This window comes from Harpia harpyja, chromosome 9 (genome assembly GCF_026419915.1).
Source record: "Harpia harpyja isolate bHarHar1 chromosome 9, bHarHar1 primary haplotype, whole genome shotgun sequence".
Taxonomy (NCBI): Eukaryota; Metazoa; Chordata; class Aves; order Accipitriformes; family Accipitridae; genus Harpia; species Harpia harpyja.
In genome coordinates, this window is record NC_068948.1 from 34,164,709 (window position 1) to 34,191,029 (window position 26,321).

The 26,321-nt window shown below is 47.2% G+C and overlaps 1 protein-coding gene across 11 annotated transcripts in view; it reads right to left on the reverse strand.

Moving 5' to 3' along the window:
• The window catches only part of PITPNM2 (phosphatidylinositol transfer protein membrane associated 2), a 143,730-nt gene that overhangs the window by 4,624 nt on the left and 112,785 nt on the right, over window positions 1–26,321 (reverse strand). For 7 of the 11 annotated variants that reach the window (XM_052795337.1, XM_052795338.1, XM_052795331.1 and 4 more), the window contains 14 exons: window positions 25,346–25,465; window positions 24,753–24,964; window positions 19,763–19,938; window positions 19,194–19,364; window positions 16,355–16,504; window positions 11,176–11,340; window positions 9,030–9,233; window positions 7,067–7,215; window positions 4,126–4,242; window positions 3,250–3,366; window positions 2,718–2,866; window positions 1,880–2,029; window positions 1,608–1,791; window positions 177–305 (listed from right to left, as the gene is read on the reverse strand). In XM_052795337.1, coding sequence (XP_052651297.1) covers window positions 177–305; window positions 1,608–1,791; window positions 1,880–2,029; window positions 2,718–2,866; window positions 3,250–3,366; window positions 4,126–4,242; window positions 7,067–7,215; window positions 9,030–9,233; window positions 11,176–11,340; window positions 16,355–16,504; window positions 19,194–19,364; window positions 19,763–19,938; window positions 24,753–24,964; window positions 25,346–25,465 — 2,193 coding nt within the window. The remainder of the gene's footprint in view (window positions 1–176; window positions 306–1,607; window positions 1,792–1,879; window positions 2,030–2,717; window positions 2,867–3,249; window positions 3,367–4,125; window positions 4,243–7,066; window positions 7,216–9,029; window positions 9,234–11,175; window positions 11,341–16,354; window positions 16,505–19,193; window positions 19,365–19,762; window positions 19,939–24,752; window positions 24,965–25,345; window positions 25,466–26,321) is intronic. The other 4 variants (XM_052795339.1, XM_052795340.1, XM_052795341.1 and 1 more) reach the window with 4 other exon arrangements.

Here is a 26,321-nt window from a genome sequence, read left to right on the forward strand (position 1 = left end):
ACATACAAGACATAGAACCACTCAGACAGATGTGATGGGTCCTGGTATGTGGAACAGTTCCTGTCCTCTTGGCAAACACTAGCTCAGTCACCAGTCTTAAGATGACCAAATTCCCATTGCCCTCCCACAGGAGGCCCTTGACAGCACGTCCAGGGCTCAGACAAGCTGGCTCCTACCTGACACTGGCTCTGCAGCTTCTTGGTGGGTCGGCCAACGATGTAGATGTGCGTGGGTGGGAGGCTGATGGAGCTGTACACAGAGATGTCCTTAGTAGATCCATATGCCGCATGGATCCTCATGTGGAGCTGTGGGGAGGGAAAGCAACATGCGGTCAGAACATATGGGTGCCCCATGCTGCTCAACAGGCAGGACTTTTTTTTTTTTTTTAAATAGCATTTGTGGAAATCTGAGGTCAATAAGTTATGTAAGTTCCCAGCTGGATAATGCACCACTGTGCAAAGCACTAATTAACAGAGCTAGGGATGTTTACAGGCCAGAACAAGAGGAGTAACAGCAATATGAAAGCAGATCTCCGCTCGATGATCCGAAGCCTGTCCTTGAGGTCTGCGGGGGGCAGGGACGTGGCACACTTCACTGCCTACTTGTCACTGGGGGAGAGGAGCTGTTTGCAACCCCCCCCCGCCGTGCAGTACTCATTAGTGGGGAGCGTTCCCCTCCACCAGCCATGCTGCTGCATGCAATACTGCTTTGTAACTCTGCTGGGCAGAGGGAGAAGGGACAGGCAGCAAAATATGCTGCTTTTCAGGGATGCGTCTGCCTCCGCTCCAAGCAGAGAGCAGCTCCTGGCCAACCCTTTCCTTAGTGTGCTGAAGCAGGGGCTGGGAGGGGAGGTGTGGACACTGGTACCACCACAGACTGGCCAGCTTTTCCCCCGGAGCTGCAGGCAGGCCAGGAAGATGGAAATCTCTGACTCTGGTCACAAACTTGTTCTTCTGGAGGACAAGGGAGAGCAAGCAGCAAGTACGGGCCAGCTGCTCCTGCCACTGTGACTCACGCTGAAATGAAAGTCCAAGAGAGTTAACGAGGGGCTTTCTCTGCTATTCAAGGCAGGGCACAAGGGCTTGGGACACTGGCAGTTCCTTCACTTGCTGGACAGAGAAAACCTTGTTTTATCTGGAGCTTTCCTGACTGAGGCTCTGGCCTGAGCGATGTTAAGACCTCCGTGGGGTCAAATGCTTAGGAAGACGCTCTGTGGAGTCTCCTGTCAAGGCTGTGTGGTGCAAGGGCATTTCTACAGCAGCTCCATACCCTCTCAGACCTGCTGGTTACACCACGGGCAGCCAGAAAGCCACCAAACAGGTGAAAAAAGTGCACATGTGGGGAAGGGAGGCACTGCTGCCTCTCTTTCATTAGGCATTTGGTATTGGAAGGACCAGTGATGAAATGGAGCAGTGCAGAGCAGAGATGACACAATTGTAACAGCATAGACACTTTTGTAGAGCAATAAAAGGATGAAAATAAAATGAACAGATTAATCTTCCACTGCGGGTCACATCGCTGCCAAGAGACTGGTGCTGACAGGGGCAATTGGACGAGAAGCAATCTTAACCCATGCTACGATCATATTTCAGCAGACCCACGCTTACGTCTGTGATGAGGGATTTCAGGAAGTTGGCCTTGTGCCGCAGTGGGTCATGAACAAGCCCATCGCAGAAGGACACGATCCCATGGGGGAAGTTGTGCTGTGCTAACCACGCTACCACCCTCTGCTTCTGCATGTCAGGGCGGCCCGTGACATAGATAATGAGGTAGCCGAGGTCTTGCCAGTGCCTAGAAGGAAAACCACAAGTCAATAGATTACAGATGTAGAGCAACGCCAGTGTAAAATAAACTGACTGCCCCAGCCCCTGCTGCTGACCTTACAACGTCGACCGCTCCGGCACGGACTTTGGGGTCACTGCCCATGATGGATACACTGGCTGCAAAGGAGCCGTCGATGCTGAACACCACAAACTCTGTCCCCTTCGGCAGGACTGTGATGTAGCTGTCTGCGTATGTGTGGTCGCCCCTGAAAGGGATGCAGGTACTTATAGGCATCAAGGTATTCAGAAGGTATCACCGAGTCCTGCAGTGCACCACAAGCCCAAAGCAGCACCCAAATCTGGCCCAAAGGCTCTAACAGCGATGCCACCCTCAGTTACAGCAGTGATGGGCACTGCATGAAGGCCTCTGTGTTAAAGTGGGGATGGAAGTAGTACTCTGTAGCCCTGGCGTCAGTGACTCAAAAAAATACCCCCAGAAAACCATTGGTGGGTTCACCACTGAGAAGATGCTTCTCTCCTCCCCCTTCCAGAGCTCAACACCAGCAGCTGAAGCCAAGCTGGAGCCCCTGGGCTGTGAATTATCACTAGTACAAAGTTCTGTCTCTCGAGGACAAGTTTATGGTCATTAAAATACGCTCAGTTGTGCAGTTTTGCAGACGACCACGAGGCCATACGTCCATGGTGCAGAAGGCCTGCTCCTGCAATGGGAGCTCCATTAGCATGCTGTTGATGATGCAGGAGTCAGAATAAAACGTGGATCTTCCTCTTACAGCTGTAGATTACAAATAGCTTTGTCCTTGTTGCTGGCAAACCAGGCTCTGAACCCAGCCAACAAGCCGAGCTGTCCCGCAAGGAGCGACCATATTCTACAGTCATCAAATTCCTCCTTTGTTCCTCTTGCCAACTAAGCCCTGGCACCCCAAGGGACCTCACCTGACCACCATCTTGACAGGGTACACGCCAATGCCCAGGCGCCGGTTCTCAGGGATGACGTAAGAAATCCTGCCACTGCTGTTGCTGATCTCTGTGTCAAAGTAAACCCACTCTCCTGATGGTGGCTGGGTCATGATGTGAATGTCCACCTGGGAAGACAGCAAGGCTGGGTCAACAACAGCATTGAAGACACAGACGAGTAGAACAGGCCAAGCACCGGGACCTTCCACCCAAGCCCCTTTGGAGAGCAGCAGGGGCTGGGTCCTGCTTCCACCCTCTGCACTTCACCAAGCTGAGAAGCACCCAAACATCAGGATACTGGAATGAAACCCAGCCTCGGTGGTGAGGACCTCCATGATGAATGCTGTTCCTGGTAGGAGGCACCACACAAGTCTGAGGAAGGGAACCTGGCCAAAACGCAAGGCTAGCAAACCCTGTCAGGGACCAAGGGAGCACCAACCAGCACTGCCTCTGTCCCTGACCCCCACACTTTTCACCACATGGTGCACAACCCCCAGAGCAGACATAGTACCTTTTCTCCTGTGAGTGTGACCATATCTAACGGACCGTACATAAACCTTCCAGTTAAAGTCTGGGGCCCATCTTCATTAGCGATGGTGTCGTTTATCCTGTGGTTGGCTGTGACATTCTGCATAAGTCAAGAGGCAAAGGGAAAAAAGAAAAAGAGGAAAGAAAATTTTAAGTTTGCAGCGACGGACAGCCTCACAGGGAAATGCCAAATATAACTGGACAAATTGGAGCATGGGTTTCTCTGTGCCATTCTCCCCCTCCACTCCACCCACAGCTCTCAGCTTTAGAAAAGAATTTGACCTGTGGCAGAGGTGAGACTCTGTGCCCCACATCGACGGGGTGGATTTGAGTGTACGGGGCTGAAAAGCCAATTTCGGTGGCAGTTTGTATGTGCAATTCCAATACTGTCTATTAACTCTTACACTTTTGATTTAAGAGGCGATACAAACAGCTGCCAGATAAATCTGCTGACATTGTTTCAGCTCTAGCAGAGAATTGCCCTCTTTCGGGAATCAGAGATGTTTCCTGGGAGCGAAGGGCATTTACCGAGCAGAGAACTTGCATTATTGGACTTTGGAAGACGCTGGGTCCCTTTCCCTGACCCACAGCCAACGCATTCTGTATTTTCTGTAGACTCAAGGCCAAAAGTAGACCTTGCTGGTACAGATCTTTCAGGTTTCTCTTTCACAAATGCATGGGTAGGATATAATCACTAATATATACCAGCAGTGCAACATGATCGCCTGTCTCTGCCATGGACAGACACAGCTGTACCCACGCTGGCTGCCTTCAGTGCCATTCTTGCAGCCAAAATTGAAACCCCTCTACATGACAGCACTCCCTCCTGCTGCGGAGGCAGCCCCAAAACCACCCTTACCCGGAGCTTCACGTGTGTCCTCTTGCGGAGCCACTTCTCGCGGGGCTTGGAGGGGGTGAAGACGGACACCTCCTTTCCATCCAGCTCCAAAACGCTTGAGTTCTCGTGCCTCATCACCTGCGGAAGGACAGATCCCATCGAGATGTCAACCACTTGCGCAGTGACCCCCCTCCTCCTGCCCACGCTGTTCTGCATCTCCCCAGCCAGAGCTGAGTAAGGGCAATGCCTGGACAGAGGTGGGCTGAGTTTGCCTGCTGGGCGTTTGGCTTGTTCAGCTTGCAGGTTTTACAGGCTGCTCCCTTAATTGCAAGGACAAGCGGTCTCTTCTGAACTAGCGAAGCCTGCGGCCAGTGCTGACTTAATCCCAGCTGGGACGCAGGTTATTTAGATTGTCAGGAGGTACAAAACTGACTCAAACACAGCAGGACGAGCTCTGCACTTCGGTATTTGCCCTTCCTCCAGGCATTCATTAGTCCCTTCCCATGGTCTGCGAGGGACCAGTCTCCTCCTTTGAACACGAGTTTTCTGCCGTGCTCGTAACAGATCCAGCACCAGCTGCTCTGACTGGCCTCATGCCGACAGATGCCGTTCCTTCAGCTCATTTCTTATGTCTATTTAAATACATTTCAGACTGCTCTTGTCCCATGGCTTTTGTTCCTCTCATTGATGTGACCCCGGCGGAGGCAAGCAGGGGTCTGTCTTGGCCATGTGCGAGGCAGAGCCCAGGGTGTCTGTCCATCCTGACCTCATCTCCAAGGTTGACAGAGCTCAAAGACTTTGTGCCGGTGAGATGTCACCACACCAGTGTGAAGATCTGAGAGGGGGCAAGGTGATGCCCACCAGCCAGCCTTTGGGGGCAATTCCTGCCTGTCACCAGGGCATGGGCAGGGATGGAGAAGCAGGAACCCAGAGACAGGAGGGTTAGATCCTACCTAGATTGCTCTTAAGCTCTAGAAGGGAAGAGTAACACCCAAAGGTGAGGGGACATCTCAAAGACTGCTCTAAGACTGGGAGGTGACCCTGCACAGAGAACTCCCGAACTGGCAGTAGTCCTTAGTGACCCCGTCCCACCAAAATTTAAGAAGCCTCTTAAATGTGGGCTCTTTTACAAGGTCTTGAACATATTTTGTGTGGTCAGCAGCTCTCCAGCTGACCAAGGCTGTAGTGGTCTGACACGGGCCAGCTTGCTTTGCAGAGCTGAAGCTGTTTGTCTTCCAGGGAAATGGAAAAAGGACCCCAGGGAGGATGAGCTTGCTGGGGAGGGAGTTCATGGAAATCCAAGGTAAACAAAATAACAAGTTTTACTGAAGATTACTTAAATCAGGAATCTATTTCGAGTCCTATTTGGGCTTGTTTTAACAAGATTTAATCTCTGAAGGCTAAACTATTCAACAGCTTGCTTCTACATTTTGTCCAGAAATTACTTTCAAAGGCGATTAGAAACAAGTCCTTATTAGGGGAAGAAGTGGTATGGTGCTGTGGAAGGACAGCAAGAAGACAGGAGATGAGAACATGGTCTCAAGGCAGAGATGAGTGAGTAGAGACAGGCACTGGGGAAGGGGGCGGGGGGGGCAGACTACTGAGGCAGCCCCTGGCAGGCTTTGAATGGATGGCGAGGTCCCTCAAGCCACAAGATATGAAGCACCACACTGTGCTACAGACCCAGGTTCGGGCTGAATCCTGAGTAATTGGCTATTTCTTGAGCAGAGCATTCTGTGTATGAGACTGTCGTGCCTGTTCCCACTAATGCACAATTACGTGTCTCTCTCTCTCTTCAGCCCCACGAGGCTGAGTTTGATGCGGGGCTGGGGTTTCACAGCAGCTGATCCAGCAAGGTGTGTGCAAGCACAGAGATGTCCTGCTGGGCTAGATACAGCCCAGGAAGAAAGGATCTCACTGGATTATCGCTACTGCTCAGCTGCCACCAGCACTGACATCTCTGTTGTTTATGGTTCCCACACTATTTGGAAGATAGCACTGAAAGAAAGTTTGCCAACAGAATCATAAATAATTGAAAGCTGCAGTCGAGGAGGCTGGAAGAGAGTAGGGATGGCTTAACAGCTGAGCTAACACAAAGCAAACCCAAGCGCCGAAGTGGGCAACACAATCCACAGAGTTGCTTTTAGTTTTGTTTTTTCCAATTCCATGCTCTAAGTACCATTCCTTAGGAGTTTCATACTTTGTAAGGCAAATAACTCCCCCTCATCCCTAAGGAACTGAAGGAAAAATATTTCTTTTAGGAAAAACGCATTTTAAACAGTAAATTTAAATATCTCAGGCCAAATGTACGTTCATAGAATCTGAGGTTCCAGACTCCAGACACCAGCAATCCCATTTACCTAGCCAGGAGAACTGCTTTGTACTGGAGGAACGAGGACTAAATCCCAATGTGGTGACGATGGTCTGAGTTCCTAGAGGAAACCACAATAACTTAGCCAAAATGGAGAACTGAACTCTGCCTATCAACTCATGTCAAATTCATACAGAACTTCTCCTTTGGTTTTATTGTATTTGGTGCTTTTTTTTGTACACTGAGAAGTTTCCTTTAAGTTGCAGACTTGAGATCCAAACTTGCACACACAGGGAACAACTCACTTCAAGAAACAAGTGCCACTGACTTTTGTCACTGCGATCTGATAGGAAATGGCCCTCAGCTCAGTCCATGGCTCCCTGGTGAGCCCATCTGAAACCCGCTCCAAGGAGAAAACCCAGACTCAAACTAAACAGGTGTGACAGCACATGTCCATGCAGTTTGCATGTGTGCAGCTCCGCTAACAACACAGGTGAAGAACAAAAAGAAGGGGAAGAAAATGGATCTGCAGTGGCAAAGGGTACTTTTTCATCTGTACATGTCAATGAGAGTTATGGAAGGACCACTGGAATAAAGACCCCAAAATATTTTTCAGCCCAAGGGAGATCAGAGGAGGGAGGATGACCATACCTGTCTCAGCAGGAAGGAGACAACGTCTGTGGACTCCCAGTAGCTCGCATGGAAGAGGTGCGGCAAAGCGACCGTTGGGAAAGCTGTCAGAGCATCAGGACAGTAGAGAGCGTAGTCAATCCTTTTGGTTCCCCACCATTTGGCAGCAACTAGAAGCAAAAGACTCGTTCAGACAAAGGGGACTCACATGCACATGCAGTCTCCATCACAAACGGTATTTCAAGGCTCTGGCTCCTCACTCCAGGTACGGCAAGAAGTTGGTCCCTGGCTGGTTGCACTGCTAAGAGGGAACAACCGACCCGGGGCTCAGTGTTTGCTCAAACCAAGGGAGGAACACACAGGGGCACCAGCACCTGAGCTCTCCTTTATTTAAGCAAATAGGAAGGCACTAGAGGGCAGGTATTAACTGGCCGTTACTCCAGACCCTGGGGAAGGGGTCCAAGGCTCATACACAATGAGCCTGGGAATCCATGTGCCAAAATGTGACAGAAACACATCTCCCTGGAGCTGTGGGAGGAAGGATGTGTGTGCTCTGCCCACCATAGTACATGCCCAGGCCATCTCCATCCCTGCTTCCAATTCCTTTGGCTTTCAACCGAGGAATAGCAGTCAGGTATTGGCCACACTAAAGAGAATCTGAATACTGGGAGCCCATGGGAGATGCTAAAAGGCACCACAAGGCAGGGTATATGGCACGTGCCACCAAGATTGGCAGTCCCTACGTCCTTGTCGCCCTCCCGGGCTACGACATTGCAGGCAACTGAGACACCCAGCCCAGCCTCCCTGGGAGCACAGCCTCTGCAGTGGCTAACAAGAAAAGTATCTGGGAGAGCCGGGACTTCATTGCACATGGGACTGAAAAATACACTGAGATTTTGGGTGGGCAAGGTTACAGACAAGGCAGAAGAGTTTCTCCCTCGGGGAGTCAACAACTCGTACACAAGTGTCCAACAGACGCCGTTCACCCATGGGACACCACCACACTTCAACGCTGCCCTGAACTCTGCCCACGCACACATCCTTTCCGACTCCCTAGCAATAAGCACATCTCAGCCCAAAGCCCCAGACCCCAAAGGTGCGGGCTGCTTTCCCAGCAGCGAGGAGTCCTCAACCCCCACGCGCTCTGGCCTGGAAAAGCAGCTATGGAAAGAGAAGATGGATCAGATCCAGACAGCAATAGGAGGAGCTGCATTTGCGTGCAGGTTACAAGCTGGGACTTTGACAAGGGTTTTCTCAAGCTTGGTTTTTCTCTGTGACAATGTTCCCTTTTTAGGGACTTCCAGGAAAGCTGCCAGCTGTAAGGTAAGATCCAACAAACCCCTCTTAAGGGAAATCTAGCTGGTGATGAGCACAGATGCTGAACCAAAAAAATGGACCCACCAGCTCCTTCCAGAGACTTGCACAAAGCTCCCGCCACAGCAACATGCAGAGGGTTATGGCATCAGCACATCCCCATGGCCCAGCCCTGGCTGTGCTGAGTGCCCAGGCCACTCTCATCCTAATGGCCCTTGCTTTTCTGAAGAGCCATGGGAAGGAGAAGAGCGTTGATGGATCAACATTGCTTTTCCAGAGCACACAGGCACCTCCTCACAGCCATTTCTGACTCCCTGTCTTCCAAACTGGCAGCTCCTGGTCATGTCCCAACCCTTCATTTCTCATGCAAGTCCCCAGCTTGGGTAATTTCACATTCTTTGCAGGAGGCAGACAAGACGTACTCTTCCATGCTCAAAAGACAGCGGTGGAGGCAGAAGCATTGTCCCCACAGCTCTGCCCAGAAGAACTCCTGCTCTTGCCAAGTTGTTAGCTGTGTTATGATCAATCTTCGGAGCAAAGTGACAGAAATACTTGTTAAAATGCAATCAGAAATTGCAAGTGCCTCAGTGAAAGCGCAAAGATTTGTTGTGAAGTTCTGCGACTATTGAATGAGAAAGGAGGTCGACCAGAGCAGATCTCTCCAGAATACCTGTCTTGATGTCCAGGTCGGGTATCCGAAGAGCACAGTCTGCAGCCTGACTCCATGGCCCTTTGAGCTTTCTTCCCTTCAAAGGGATTTCATGTTTATGCTGCCTATGTCTCTTGGATGAGGTCTGGGTAGGGGATTTGTGAGGGAGGGCAAGTTGGGACAGAAGGCTAAACCCTCTACAATGATTAAGGTGGTGTTTGGTTTCTAAAAGGAAAAATAAAATAAAACAAAGCAGAAATCACACTTATTAATATGGCGCGCACATGCCGCAGGCAACACCGGTTTCATCCTCCAGAAATTCACAGTGCAAGGGAAGCTGCACCTTAGAGAGGGCTCCCGAGAGGGAGCCACGGTTTTGCAGGACCCCTCTGGACTTCCTCTGGCTCTCCCCGAAGAAGAAACACAGACCGCAACCAACCCTCAAAGCCATGGCTTCATATCACCACGGCGCTAATAAGGTCGAGCGCAAGAGCTGCAAAGCCAGAGCAAGGGCTCAGAGGACACGTTGGCACTCGGGAGGCGAAGGAAGGGGCTGCGACAGCCCTTGGCGCAGGCTGCACATGGGTCCAGACACGTGCGCACAGCCTGCGCCGGGGCCGGGCTCTTCCTCTGTGATCTCAGAAACAGGTTTTGATAGCTGTGAAGTGCGTGGAGGAATAAATTACACAAACAAGAAGCTAAGTAATCAGGGTGAGCGCAGAGAAAGCAAAGAGAGGCAAGCGTTGCGTGGGCCTGATCCTGCCGTCAGCTCGCAGAGGCAGGATCCCTCCGTCGCGTCATGTGGGCCTTTAGGCATCACCCCGGCGTAAAGACTTCATAACGAACAGCCACCGCCCCCCGCCTCCCATCCTGGCTGGCCGAGCTCAGCAGCTCTCCGTGGGTGTGAAACCAGCACAAAACAAACACCTTCTCCCCCAGGAGCCTCCTTCCCAAGCAGATTAATATTAAGCAAGTGCCTGGCAAGACGTCTTACCAGGACAAATATAAGAAAGCACACGGGGGGTGCGGTGTCAGCTCTCGGACGTGCTTTGGGAAAGAAAACCTCTGACAAACCTCTGTTTGTCAGAGGGCAGGTATTTTTTTCCTGCTGCTGAGCATTGCCTCAAGCAGGGCGAGAAGTTACAGCAGCCCCTGACCAGCGCCCACACACCTTCAGCAACTAACACTTGCCTTGGGGAGCATTATTAACCTCAGCAATTAATTATGAAGCGAGTCGTTCATAGCCCTGTAGTCTAACGTGCCAGGAATGGAGTATCGACATTTTTGCCACCCTCTGGGACAAGAGTTTGGGCTGAAGGTTTTTTTGGTAGTTTTTTTAGTTTGTTTGTTTGTTTTAAAATTTGTATGGTTTTCAGCCTTTTTTGGTCTGAGTTATGAGAGGTCCCTGAGGACACAGACTGTTAACCTCGCACCTCAGCTGAAACGAAGAAGAGGCTGAACCATTAACAAAGGCTATTGTTCTCCACTGTATTAGCTGGGAAGTTACACAGGTCTTGGGAAAAATAACAAATAAAAAATCCCTTTTGTTCCCCATTCGGCTCTGGGACATGGATCATAACCAGCTGACACTCTGAGCTGTCCCGCAGGCTACAGAAGAGCTGAATTTCTAATGCGAAGTAATAAATAACCCAAACCTGTTCTTCCCTTTCAGCATTACAGAGGGGCTTACTCATCCCCATTTTTGTGGACCACATTTAAGTGATCTGCATCAAGCCACATGCCACATCCTGCATTATCAATCTGGCAGTGCTGATCCCTACCAGTTCTGCACGACTTATCAATGGCAGCACAGAAACATCCATTTGGATTAACCCTCACCATGCACAGCAGCCAAATGGTGCTCAGAGTTATCAATTATTATTATATTTTTTTGAACCATTTATCACCAGCACAGTCCAACATGCATAACACAGCAGCGGCCCCTGTATTACAATCAATTTATCATCTGTTCCTCCAGGGGATGTGATAACACGTGGCACTGACTACAGCAAAACCGGGCGAAGGCGGAATAATTCCAACTTTTTGTTATTAATGGAAAGTATAACCCCAGACAGACAGACAGAAGCTGCGTGGCTCTTGCCCGGTGCGTGGTGCTGAGAGAGCGGTGCGGCAGCAAGCAGTAGTCTCAGAGGGGTGAAACACTTACTGTTGGCTATGTTGGAAGCAGTGTAACTGTCTGCCATTCCTGAGACCTGGCTGGCAATGCTGATCTCACTGGCTCTCCGGAAGCCCCTGAACTGAGGGGCTGAAATGGGGGTGGACAGGGACGTGCTTTCCATGAAGACGGCACCATGAGACTGAACAACATCTGCTACAAAGTTGAAACAGGGAAATCAAAATATTAGACCAACAGACAGAGGCTGGGCAAGATGAACTTGAAGGGAGGAAGGAAGCAAACAAGGCCGGTAGGTGCAAAAACCTTTCAGAACTGATTGGAATGAAAAAACCATTTCATTGGAGCTCTGGTTTGAAAAGAAAGCAAACACCACAGCAGGCAGAGACACACGTGGCTGGAGGAGCAGTCTTTGAATAAAAGAAGCAAAATAAGTAGCTCAAAAACCAAATCCAAAACACCAAAGAAAAATCCAGGCAGACTTATTCAAGCAGCAATAACTGAAGCATGTGTCATACATACAGATGTGAATACAGGCAACTTCATATATTCACATCGAGACAAAATAACCAAGGTAAGGAGAACAACAAAAATCAACCTTAGAAAGGGGCTATTTGTTTTCTTGAAACATTTAGACTTAAATGAACACCTCCAAGACAGAAGCATTAATGCAAAAAACCAAAAAAATTAAAAAATCAAGAAAACATTTTCATGCCTGGCAGGGACTAAATTTGAACTTGTATTTTATTGCTAATGGATACAGCCAACACTCGTTAAGCTAAAGTAAGGGCTATTGAAAGAAAGGAGTCTGGTGCTGAGCACTTACATCTCCAATCGGTGTTGGCGGATCAGGGAGCACTCAGTCTCTGTGAAAACAGAGCTTCTTTTGTACAACATGCAAGTCTGGATTTTTAGATCCCAACCTGAGGTTTACCAAGTGTGGCCTAACCCTTTAGTACATAAATACAGAAAAGGAGGATTTAAAGTCATGCTCACGTGGACCTTACACAAGTATTGGAGGGAAATGGACCTAAAATGTTCAGGACTGGCAAACCGAGAGATACTGAAAGTCACAACAAAATCTCTGCATTTCAGTTTTCTCCCTGTAACAGCAGTAAAAGCATCCACCCCTCTGCGGATGCTACGAGGTCGAATTAAGTGTCTCTGGGACATCCCAAGATCCTGCACTGCAGAGGGTTTGTAATGCCAATACCAAGTACTTCACAGCAGGCAGCACCAGTAAGACAGTAACATGCAAAAGCAAAGCTACTTACTATCATTTTAAGGTTGCCCATCTCTGCTGCACCTGAGGAGCAGCATCCGAACTTTATTCCCAGGTATCACACAGGGCACACGTTTGTGCCCAGCCAGGCAGTAGATGCCATGGGGAACGCGAGTACATTACTCCCACACACCAATATCCTCCGCCTGTTTCAGCCAGTTTAGATATCCTTGGATTTAATCCCAGTATGCGGCTGACACAGGGTGTTGTTTTGGCAACTGGCTTATTTTAATATCGATCTTTTTTTGCTCGGGGCTACTGATTTGCTTCCTCCAATCTCTCAGTTCGCAGCAGCAGTGTCTGTGCCCACACAAATCCTGCTGCAGCGGAGGGAAAGGGAGCGTATGAAGCAGAAAACGTGTAGCTAAGTGTCAGTAAGAGTTCTGTTCTCTGCAGGGAAAATCAGGCCACAAGCTGCTCTGTGTAAAAGCTTCGTGGACTGCAAGATCTGAGCCTTAGCGGGAGCCTGACCTGATGATGAGCTGCACACACTGCCCACGTTGTGCCTCAAAGGCCATTACCAGCATCACTTTCTCAGCACTTTCCTCCTCTTTTCACTTCGCCTTGAGCTGCTGGCTGTCAAGACTGCTACCAGTATCTGCAACCTAGCCAGCCCCACCAGGCCAGCATGACTTTCTTACTGCGGAAAGCACCAGCACAAGCAAGCGAGGACAATTCAAGCGGAGGCTGTACTTGGAGAACATGAGCCAAGCCAGGAGCCGCATTCAACCCCACAACGGTCTCAAGGGTAAAGGGTCTCATTCCCATTGCTGCATGACCTGGGACAACCCTCTCATCTCTTCCCTGGTTACCCCTTCCTCTCCTTTCCCTTGCCTGTACAGACAGTGAGATCCTTCTGCACTCATGCACTTGTGTCACATCAAACGGGTGCCCCAACACAGCTGTAACCCAGATGAGGACCATCAGCTTCCCTCAACTTGGTCAGATGCAAGGAGAGGTTTGGCTTTGTCTGCGCTAGGAAAACTGCCAGGTTCACATTTAACTAACACCTACCAGCAAAGCCTCAACTTCTTCCTCTCCCTTAAATATAAAGCATCTGTGGCTTGAATTAGGAAGCAGCTGGAAGACACACTAAAGAGTGTTACAGCAATGCTACACAGGAGAAAAGGCTGGGCCAAATGTGGTGCTGCCTGGGTTGATCATGGCTCTGGCTCCATTAGCATGTCTTCGCTTAGCTCTGCCTGCATTTTATCTCCTTTTTCGAGAACCCAGAAAGTGAATAAAGGAAGAAACAGTGGTATTTCGGGCTTGCTCTTTTTAGCCAATCTTGCTTTCCTGGGCCTGACTGGGGATTTTTTAATACAATGAGTCTGAAGCAAAACCACCCAACGTCAACAGCCCTTCCAACACCATCCTAGCTAGTGTCACCAGAGGAGTAATTTTCACTCCTATAAAAGCCTAAACTGTTTTAGCATTACTGAACTGCTGAGCATCGCCCGCATAGGTGGCAGGAGTCTGTTCTGCAGCAGATGAAGTGCCACTCGACAACAGTGCTCCCATGCTCCAGCCCACTCAGGTTGCTCTTATGTTTCTCCCTTTTCCCAAGCTACACACCCTCTGTTCCTGAAAAAGGACAGTTTCTAAGAAAAACGAGGGCCAGGAAAGGGCAGGGCAGGAAGCGTGGACAGAAAACCTGTTTTATGCATTACTGGCCCTTCAGCCAGGCTTCCCTGACCCCAAACCTGCAGTGACAGCGACTTCCAGACAAAACCGGGACCTAACTTGCAGGAAAAAAAGCCTCTAAACTTATTTCCTAAACTCTCTGTATTCTTTGCACCAAATCCCTTATGCAGCACCGCTCTTGCAATTTTGAAACCCAGGGGTCTTTCCTGGGGAGTGCGGTGGCCAGGATGGGACATCACAGACGCTGCCACACCGGCACAGACTGACCCCCAGCACCTGCAACCGCTCCTGCTCCTAAAGGGAAGAGTCTAAAGTCTTCTGCATTGCAGAGGTGGCATCCCCAGCCACAACTCAGGTCCTGACAATCACTGGGAGGTTTTTCAGGCAAGCACTTTGAGCCCAGGGTGAAGTCGGATGGCTGGACCAGGCCCAGCAGTAGCAAGACCTTCCTCAAGATCAGCTGTTCCTTTATGTCACTAGATAAGGACAGAGGTGCCCCGGTTTACTGCACTGGCTGAAGTGTACTTTGTACCATATCTGAGGGCAGACTTTATCAGAATGAGGAAGCTTCAGGAAGAGGACACCTGGCTCGAGTGGTGCCCTGGGCACCCTCTCTCCCAGCAAAGGACCCACTGCTGCTCCAACCGCAGCATGCACACGTTGGGCCAGTGCAATGAACTGAGATTTAATGGCACTTCCAGAAGAGGTGACATAAGAAGCAAAATCACTTTTTTTTTTTGCTTACCTATGGATCTTTAATACTCATTTCAGTGCTGTGTCTTTTCATTTATGGACTCGTTTGTCAACGTTCTTACTAATTGTTTCCCACTAAGTGAAGAACATTGGGCCATCCTGCTAATGTACTGCTGGCACTGCATTAAGTCCTTGGGGTATCTGAATGGCAGATTTCAATATGTGCTATTTGCAGGCTGAGCTGTGGCACTGAAGTGGGAAATACTGAAAGCAATCAAAAAAAAAAAAAAAATAGAAAAGCCAGCCAGCTGCTCAGCACAGGCCAGACCCTGCTTGCACTGGAGTAACTGGTCAGTGCTGGGCACTCTGCAGTTGCTACCCTGAGAACAAGAGCAACAGAGATTTCTGTTGTCTGTAAGTTTTTATGATTCTGGAAATTTCCTGCAGTCCAGTGGCTGAACTGGGATTCAGCACTTGCTACAGTCAAGGCAAACACTGCTTGGTCACACTGTGCTCTTGACACGCAAGGTAAAGAGCAGAGAAGCTTCTAAAAGCTTTGTCCTGACAGCAGGAAATATCAGATGACAGCTAAATGGCATTTCATCAGTGACCTCCAAAGTGATTAATTAATAGTACCAGATCCTTTCCCTCTGCTTTGTTACAGAACATCACAGCACAGGCAACATGGCAACTGCATACCTAAAAATCATCTACATCTTCAAAAGACAAAGGGAGAGACTGGAATAGTCAGCGATGTTGCCATCCTGTATGACCACATAACGTACTGGACTGCGCGTGAACAGCAAGGGTCAGCTTGTTAAAGACAACAAGGCAGCAGAACCGAGCTCTCAATGCAAAACACTGAAAAAGGGGTGAGAATGGGCAAGTAAGACACACGGGGAAGAAAAAACTAAAACAAAGTCAAGTTTCATTGAAATCGCAGATGTAGCACCAGCCACAACCAGAATAAATGAGGCCATGCAGCATTTATGATGGAAAATACGGCAAAACAAATGCATCAAACTTTGCTTTTAAGGCAGAAGTCAAGAAATTAATTTTAAAAAGCCAACACATATAGCCACCTTGGGGTCTGAAAGCCTCAGTCACTGTATTCAGCAGAGCCACAAGGAGTGTCCAAACAAGAAATACTCAAATGGACAAAATCTGGTCTGACACAGCCAATAATTAGACTTCTGGCCACAGTGCGGCGTGGCTGACTGCTGGGGAGTCGCACACTGCAGACAACCAACCCTTTCCCAGGGGATCCTGTGCATGGTGTGTACCACACGAGCAGGGCCACTCTGGGACTCTGCTTCTTTCCAGCAGCACAGCCACCACAGATGGAAAAAATTAAGTACATGGCAGCAGTCCCCCTTCTAGCATCAACACCAGAATGGGACAGAGTTTGTAATCCCAACTTGTTCTTTTCACAGTGAGTCTCCCAGATCCAAGCATGATCCCAAGCAGTTATTTCATGTGGCACAGCCTGAGACACAGCATGAAGATTTCAACTCCAGGAGGCAACAGTATGATCTCCAAAAAGCACCCCAAGTACCCAACACCATAGACAATACGAAAGTGTAGATTACACACACTCAGCAAAACCAGCACTTTTATTGGAAATATCTTGCCAATTCAGTACGGGAACGGGGATACTTGTTTCCATGAAGCTGTCCTGGTGCTGGAGAGCACCCAGAGGGCTATTTTCCATGAGGAGGATGGGATTGTTCTGGATTGTCTCAACTAGAAGCAGATGGGAAAAAACAAAACAGAAGGACAAAGAACAACAGACATGCAGCCACAAAGTGTTAACATACAAACAGTTACAACTGAGCACTTCAACTATGAGTCTTCAATGAAAAGACAACCTTCAAACAGAGTAAAAGAAACAAAACATGGGTGACTTTCCAAATAGACCCACATCAGAGAGATTAAGTAGTAGCAGAGGAGAGCACAACGATGGCATTTCAACAACAAAAGAAAAGGAGTCCTCTTAACCAGCTTCTCCAATGAGCCAAATCCATAAATACCCAGCAGATCCAGAGAAATCTTTTTACTACGAGGGGAAAAAAAATGTAAGCTGTAAGAGAAGATTTACTTGAATCAGACTCACAGCCTACACAGTGCAAAGCACAGGAGTAAGCAGGGCTGTGAATTTGATTTCACTCTGCAAGTTGGTTGTAATGAAACAGGGACCCAACATTTAGTACAGATGGGAAAATGAAAGAAAAAAAAAAAAGTCTAAGATGCTTTCTGAATCGTGGACTTTTAAAAAAGCTAGCTATCTGCATGAGGAAATATGCACAAGCAGTGTTACAGAAGGTTTTGTACAAAAGTAATTATAACTGAGCACTTGAATTTTATGTGATCACCAAATCATATAGCTTAATTATAGCAGCAATTAACTTTTCTGGAGCGCCCTACAGTGAACAGTAACTTCAGTAGTGGCTTTGCAAATCATGGTTAGAACAGTACTTCTGGGTAATATGTAAATCACAACACTGAAATTTTGACTCTAATGGAAAGGAATAGCCTGGTAACTTTATGATAAGCAAATGAAGCGGCTTTGTCTTACACAAGAAGAGAATTTAAAGCTGCTTTTTTGTCAGTTTTATTCATCAAGGCAGAGCAGGATCTCTTAAAATAACAAGGCTCAAACCTGGAGAGGGTTGCGAAATCACTCTACCCTTCTCATAGTTGAGCTAATTGCTGTTTAACTCCTCTCCACCACATAGCAAGTGTCTCTTTAAACACAGCCAACTCAAAGGTCTAGGGAGGCACAGCAAACTAGTAAGATCCCTGCTGTTGTACTGAATGATAACCAGAACGCAGGTTGCTCAGTGTCAACAAGGCTTCTACCTCTGCCTTCAGTGAGAACAGGGGATTTGCAAAGTATTTAAGAGGAAGAAGGTAAGATGTTTAGGGTTGTGGTTTTTTTTTTTTTTTTTTTAAGAAACCACTTGCAGCTGATACCTAGAATACACCCAAAAAGCAAATTGCTTTTCAAGTTGCTACAGATTCCCTGAGCTGTTGTAACCAGACTGGGTACTAATGTAATTGTGGGTGGATCCATTTTTAAAAAGTGTTGCAGCAAGATCTTTGCTAAATTTGACAAGTGAGTGGGGCCTGCAGAAAGTATTTTATTCACTTTATTAAACATGGGGGTTTATGCCCATTTAACAAATCAGACCTCCAGATTCAGCAATTACAATACAATTTTTAAAGACACTGATACACAGCAGACCACTGCTTTGGATTTTCAATTTAAAAATGATGCAGGGTATCACCAGAATTCTTCAGCTCTAGATACATACTCCTCTTCATTTAGTCCTGCATGATTCAAATATTAAACAAATGGGAAGCTACCAGAGATTTGGGAAAAAAACAACCACCAAATCCCAATCTTTCTAGCTGGTGGCTTTGATATTCTACTCTGGTTTGCCAGCATGATTTCTTGTGTGCTGTAAGTCTAGTTTTATACTAGCAACTCTTAGTTGCAATGTTGACTTAAGTAGCCATTGACTAACAACTTCTCGCAAGGGAAAAATTACGGTGCAATTGTTCTTCCTGCACCAAAGCCCTGACCCTGCAGGGAACCAAAGCTTTACGTGAAGCAGAAAGGCCAAATTTAGCTCTGCACAGTGGTGAGCTTCCCCAAGAGCTCCTTGCAATGAGAGCCTGCACTGAAATGGCAACAGACCGTGAAAGTCTAGGCACAGAAGTGAGGTGAAGATGGTAGGAAATATAATTTATTTTATTAGATCAACTGCAAGAGCACTGATGTAATGGGAGCTGAGGCAGTGCATGGTCAGGACACAGTTGTTTCAAATGCAACCCAGTAAGACAAAAGGGCATGCACACAGCCATTTTAGACTTTGTTCCTGCTGCAATTGGGGTAGAGCAAGTGAAGAGGCAACTGATTGTAGGATACCTAGGATTCCTCTGCCAAGACAAAGTGTCTCATTGGCAAGGTGGCAAGGCACCATCACCAGCCCACTGATCTGCAGTAGCCTGTCCCATGACAAAACACAGGTTGCAACCAAGTAAATCGTCTCATTATCTCACTGTTGACTCTGCTCCTTCCAGTCTTCACTGGCCCTCCAAACATCAAAGTCCTAAGCCCTGCCAAGTTAATCATGTTTCATTCAGTCCCAATCACAAGCACCAGCTTGGGTGTAAAACAGGGACCTTCACAGAGAGGTCACCACATCACAGCTCTCAGTGGCTGGTGGCCTGTGTGTGACAAATGAAGCGCATATGGGTCACAAGGCACTGATTTTCTTGGAAGAGAACTACTTTTCTGGTAAATCGGGAATAGGGCTAACATTATAGGGCCAATTCTCTTTCTTGTCATTCCCAATTGCTTTGATAATTTCATGTAAAGTGTGGATATAACCCTTTAGACAGCTAATATAGATCCAAAGTGGCTTACCCAGAACAGCAGAATTGCCATCACCCAGCGGGAACCTCTGGTAACGGGGAATATTGAAGGGAGGCAAAAGGTAGAACTTCCTCTCCAAAAGAGGCTCAAGGCGTGAAGCAGATGGGTCTGCAGGGTGGAACAGGTTATAGACCTGCTGACAAGCTGGTCTGAGCTGAAAGACTAAAAAGATGAAGAAAAAAAACCCCCTCAAGTATCAAAAGGTTATTTGTTAGACTATTGTAAATATTTGTCCGTAAAAAGGACAACTGTTGGGTTAAAAAAGGAGGGTAAGGATTTATCATCTCCCTCATCTCCAGTTTAGTCAATTGAAACAATTTATTACAATATTTATAGACTCAAGAATTGCCCAGCATTTTTAATGTTTGGAAGTACATTGCAAATAAATTGTATAATCAGTACTGGCTAGAGCACATAGTGATCTGCTTCCTTACAGTGCAAGAAATATTATATATAAATGTTTGGTTTTTACCAGTTTGTCTCATCAAATTACTGCATTTGTAGCAGGAGATGCTTATACCATCCATTAAGTGAGCTCAGCAGTTTACATCAGGACTTACTGTCAAGAGCTGGAATGACAGTTTTTCGCAGTGCAAGAACCAGACCCAAGGGACAACCAAAGAGGAAGAAGTCAGTGATCTCAAATTCAAACTTTCCAATATTTCCTCCATCCAACATAGTAGAGCTACTAGATCGCCTGGATCCTGGGTCGTTTCTCAGAACACTAGAATGTAAACTGGGACAAGAACAGAAAATAAAGTCAAAATTTTATTCATGCTGCATTTTCATAACTGAAGGCCGGATTAGTGATTGACAGCGAATATAATTTCTATCTCTTTAGTGAAGGAACTGTGCCACTCAACCCACCATGCCTCAGTACTGTAGTTTTACGAGCCAGTAAAACATCCCCCCAAACAATTATCCCTTTACATTGGCATAATATAGATTGTACAAATCCAAGCTTCAAGTGGCTCATTTACACAATCCTATCTCCTCAAAATGCATTTCTTTGAGGAGTCAAAATCTTGGTTGCTGCTAGTAGGATAGTCATTTGCAAGACAAAATAACCAGGAAGCCAAAATTACTAGAGTAGCAGGGTAAAAAGCAGGTTTACAGTGATTTACTCCATTACACACGTTACTGCTATGCTTTCTGGTTGTCAACATTTGAGTTCCTTCCATCACCTTATTCTCAAATGTTATGGAAAGCTGTGCTTACCCATTTCTTCCTCGTGGAAGTAGTTGGACAAATGTTATAGGATTGAAAAGGAAAAAGAAATGGGAGGGGAAAGAGAAAAAGAAAGATCAAAATCTGCAAGAGGGTTTCTAGTATCTTTGTGCACCAAGTTTGCACCACAGCTTCCATGCATGTGTATGGCATTCGCTGGGAATGGGAATTTGGGGTAATTAACTCAGTGGCCATGTGGTAAATTGTATTTATCATGCACCCAGGACTCTCCCACTTCTGCCCATGAGGACACATATGTCGAGTTATTACCAAGCTACCTCTCAACCCCAGCCCAACAACTCCAGGCAACTGTACTTAAAAAGAATAATGATATAAAACATGTCTAGCTTTCCCCCTCTCTTTCAGGTGTCAAATCTGTTTGCAAAATTCAACCTGTGTACAGTGCAGGCTGGGCAGTACACAGGTTTAACACAGAGATTTAAATTCACATATCCCTTGGACACTGAGGAAGAAGCAGGAATTCTTAGATGAAAATCCCATGAATCCACCCCCATGTTAGGAAGAGGTGCCTCTTTGCAGTCTAGATCTGGGATTAGACAGCAAAATGACAGATGTGTAATACTAATAACCTAGTTCACAAAAGGGTTTCCAAGATTCTTCTGTTACCACCCAAAAGCAATAACCTGCAATTTCTTTTGCTCTCCACGTTCTACAGATTCAGATGGCAGTCTTGCTGGGTTATTGTTGTTATAATTAGGAGTTGAAGACAGAGTGCCAGCAGTGACTTAACAGGGTGTTTGCAGACATTTTAAAAAGCATCTGAACAGGTTCTATAAAATATGTAAGATAAATGGATACCACAACACTTGGGTTGGATAAAAGGTTTACTGGCCTGGAGTCAGGAATAATGCAAATGCAAGAGTCTTTTGCCAGCTCCGTGGCCACCAGTCAATATCCCAGGCAGTCACCAGCACTTGCCGTGTCTCCATATGCAATAGCACTTGCTCATCAAGGCCACTTCTAAACGCAGCGTGCTGGCTGCCCGACTGGGCAGCGACATCCCAGCACTGCTGCACTCATGGAAATAGGGCTGCTCACTCCCCACCATCTGTAGCACCAGAGCAGGTGCTCATGCACACTCCTCCTCTGGGACAGCCATTCAGTAAATGAGCAGCTGCAAACACTCACAAATTTGAGAAGAAAAACGGCTTTCACTCGGACTTTGTTTTTCTGCTTTGGCAAATAACGCATCATCCCAGAGACAGCACCTCTGCTGAACGCCACTCCTAAAGGATGCTAAAAAACTTTCTTCTCATGCCACTCTGTCACATATTCTCTAAGGGTGCACGCATGCACACGAACGGCACTACTCTCCTGGTTACCAGCCGCAGGGAAACAAAAAGCTTACTTATGCCAGACATGCGTAACATGGAAAGTCAAAACAGTGATGTCAAAAGCAAGAGGAACAGGAGGTTATAGCAGTGACAGGTAAAATGAACATGTTCCCATTTCTGTGATGTGAATGAGCTTCCCCAAGATCACACTGCCAAGATGCACAACACTGAAACACATTTAAAAACAAGCCACCTTCAGTGAAGCTACAATTATTTTAGCTGACAAGACTGCAATGCATTAAGTTTGCTGCGTGTAATGAATACGAAGTTATTTAGAACATGTTCAGTTCTAAACGTGACAGCAACGTGATTCAAACAAAGGCACAAAAGGAAAGACTATCCTGATGGCAGATGTGTTATGGCAGGACGGGTGCAAGGGGTTTTTGGTGTATTCCACCCATCTTCCCACGGCATCTCTTTGTGGGGAACGGAAGAGAATGAGAGCACTTATACCACTAAGCAATTTGGACAGCTTCTCTCCTTTTACTGGGAACTTGATAGTCTTTTTAGCAATCAAAAGAAATGGGAGCCAAGAGGAACTCTGAATCCATCATGCTCCAAGCAACCTACAGTGCCCTGTTCTCCCTTTAAAAAGCAGCAGATGTACTGTGTGCATTAATTAAACAAGAGCTTATGGATTTCAGAAGCAAATCAACTCATTTACAATAATACAAGTACAGCACAGCCAGAAATAATGTAGTTGTGCAGAAGGACTGAATTTAAAAATAAATGCGTGATTGTAATCTCCAGATGCTGCTCTGGCTTGCTGGGCATTATCCCAGAGAAGCGGGTAGGTCTGATACATGAATAAAAATGAGTGTCTTTGGCACAAGCTGAAATCTGCAATCGGCACGGACAGAAAGGCCCCCGTATACCAGGCTGCCCGTCTGCTGAGCCCATTGGGAGAACTTGGCTCTGTTCTGCCAATCTCCTGCACGAAGCCGTGTCACATCAGGGCTTGGTTTTTGTATGTGAAAATCATTACTTAGTGACAGAGAGGCTGAAGGGGAATTCTGCTGATGACTGTGCAGCTCAGTAATGACGGCTGTAAGCACAAGGTCCAGGGATGGGTCCAGGTGTGATGCCCTGCTGTCATGCAAGAGGGGAAGAGGTGAATTACTGCACCCGAGCCTTTCCTGTGCCAGGGAGTGGAGGGGAAGAGATGTAGAGAGAGCTTGTACAGCAGCTTCACACTGTTCCTTTACCTGAGTGAATCTTGCTCTTGAGCTGTGGGAAGACACTCATTTTTGACCCAAGGTCTAAAGGTGGATTTAAAAAAAATACAAAATGGTAAAAGAAATAAAGATGCACCAGTCCATCAGTGCACTGAACACTGACAGCCCTTGCCAGGGACCCCCAAGTGCTGCACGTTGGGAGCAGGCACAATGCTTAGGAGATGGAACAGGAAGAACGAGGACAAAGCTATTTGAAATGACAAACTGTGCAATCCCTTATCTGCGTCAGGCCCAGAGCTTACTCTAAACTAGATGTGAAACTGCAGCAAGATGCCAGCCCACTTTCCTTAGCCAAGTCCATGCCCCTGAGGCCAATAACGAGGAAGAGAAAGAGCACATTTTTGTATGACTCATATTTTCTCCTGTAATACAGGAGACTGTTTTGATAAGGTATGAACAAGAGACTGATTGCCTTTTATTAATCCGCTGGAAATAGCCGAGAAGCTTATTGTGGTTTTTGTAAATGCAGCTGTCTTTCTGAACATAGTATCTCTGTGCACCAACGACATTCACTTTGATACTTTCTCTCTCCTATGAATCTTTTACAAAAGGCCCTCTGACGTGGCAGGACAACACAAGTCCCTGTGCTGGAGCAACTATTACAAGTAGCAAAGGAGGGGCAAAAGCGCAGGACAAGCCTTCAGCTCGGCACAGGGCAAAAGGAACAGCCTTGGACACAGCTTCAATGCAGATAACGGTGTTTGCTGGTGGGGGGACATCGCTCCCCAGTACCTCGGACATGGGGGAAGAGGGATTAAGAGGCTGTTGCAGTTCCTCTGGGCCTGCAGGAGGAAAAGGTCTGGGCTGTCCAGTTCCACAGGCTGAAGAAGATGATTCAGTCAGAAAAAGTCTCCGGGCTTACAGAAGTAATCCCTGAATGATCAGCAGCAATGGGAAGACTGCTATGAAAATTTCATCGGTTATGTTAATGGATACGTTTCTGAAAGTCCATTTGAAGAAGCTTAAGAATGTGATACTGGGGGCTTCGATACTAACAAATCTGAAACACGACCTTGGTGCAACAGAGCAGCCCTGGCAGTGGACAGAAAACAATCCCCTGTCCCTGCTCCATACAGGGGACTTGGGTTGCTTTGCCAAACAGTCACACCGACAGAACAATCCTCACGCGCAGTTGAAGGCTGCTCCATGAACCAGCCAACCAGCTAGGGTTCAGGATGTCTCATCCAGAGCATCCTGCCACCATGACAGCAGAAACCTGCTCCTGTGACAGGAAAGGGCACAATTCCATCTCACACCTGAACTAGGCCAAAATTAAAGGATACTCGGCTCACGCCCACCTTTCCCAAAAACAGGCCAGCCAACTCAAAATCAGCTTTCAGAGATGCTTTGAAATTAATACAACACTGGATTCTCAGTTCTGCTTCACCATCTTCCCTTGCACGATTTCTACATTTGCTTTATGATCTCCATCCTGCACTTGCAGCACATAAAAAAAGCAGTTACCTGACTGCCTTGGCTGTCAAGCAACAGGATGATGGGCTTCTTGCTGTTGTAATACAGATGCAGTAGAGCAGCTGGATTCTCTCGCTGCCACTAAGCAAGAGAGCTGTTAATTTTTTTTGTATATACAACAGATCAAAATCTATACCCTAAAAACCTAAACACTTTCCTCGACCTTGCTTATCACAGGATGACAAAGCAACATTCGAGTTTCACAGATGCACCAATCTTAGCTCCAGAATATTGCTGGTTCTGTTCCTTCAAAATCTTACCTTGAAAGAAAGGCTTGATGCTGCTTTATCGTGTCCAGTTCATAGGTTGATGAATCGCTCCTTTTTCGTGGCAGCTGCTTCTTTGGATCTTCTCCATTGCTACGGGGAATATCAATGTTGCTCCTGCTGAGGTGTCTGCTGGCTTCCAGATTAGAACCACTGGAACAATAGCTGTTGTTCACTGTTATTCCAGGAGACAGGAGATCGGTATCCTGGGATTTGAAGTATATGGATTTAGCACTCTAACAGCTGAATCAGGAATACACCCACATTATAAGTTTCTCCTTCCACCCTCCTTTCCCCATCTACCCCAAGATCCAGTTAAGGGCAATACAGTATCTCAGACCAAACCACTTCCTAAGGGTGTGGCTGAAGCAGGTGTGGGTGATGCTTCACACCAGAGGGTGAAGCATCCCTGTTCAGAGCAAATGCACCCAAATTGAGACACATATGCACCTTAAGACACATGTTTGCCATTGATAAGGAACAGAGTCTTTGTTGTTTCATGAGATGAGCCTTACTAAAAAACAGGGGCCATGGAGGCGCTGTGGCCAGCAGACCTATTCCCAGTAGACACTAGGAGCTAGTATTACCTGGACACTCACAACGCTTCCTCGCCGACTGCTGTTCTGGCTCTCAGACACAGTCTGATTGCTGTAGCATAAGGCATCAAATCCCAGAATTCCTCCAACACAGTCCCCTACCAAGCAGACCTGAAAAAGGCAACAGAAGCCGGGGGGGGGGGAAGGCCCCTTGACTTCAGTTCAGAAATGACAGTTAAAAGGAGTGCTGGATTATACCTAGGAAAGCTGCAGTAACAGGACACCCAGTTCTTTCATCAGTAAAACTATTCAGTCAATGAACATCCACCCGTACCCTGCAGACTCTCATTATCTAGCATAGCTAACGTGTTCTGGCTGTCCCCACCAGCTGACTGGAGCAAAGTGAAAGCAACACAGAGCACTGACTATAGCACTAAGTCCAGCCTCAGAAAACCAAGCTTGATTCCCTCGTTGCCAGCTGTCCATGTTACTTCAGGCAAGCTTCCCTTTGCTTCTGTCCTGTTTGTACCCTGAGGTGATAATGCTGTCCTGCCTCCACAGGTATTGAGCAGATGGGCACAATAAAGCACTGAGACCCCTGGGTAGGAGAGGGCTGTCTGGGTTCCCAGGCACAGTGCTGGCTGGGAAGAAGCTCAGGGTGGTTAAATCACACTACAACAGTGCAATGTGACAGCTAGTCCAATAGCTCAAACCTCGTGGGGCTAGAGAGTCCCGTTGCTCACAGAGGTGTGAGGCTCAGGCATGGGGTGCAGCAGCTGCAGAGTCTCAGAAAAGAAACCCACTTTTGCAACAACTCCAGCGTGAGCGGCTGAAGGTCCTTTAAAGACAGGAATGCTTAAACAGCCTTGGTTTGCAATGGGAGAAGAGATCATGTTTGGTAACAAAGGTAGCATTCCTGATTTGGAAAGGTGTGCCATGATGAAAATTGATTAACTTCACAGCTTTGTAGCTTCATTTCTGAACGCAAGCTCAGACTTTGCTTTGAATCCCAAAGGCTCAAGACAGA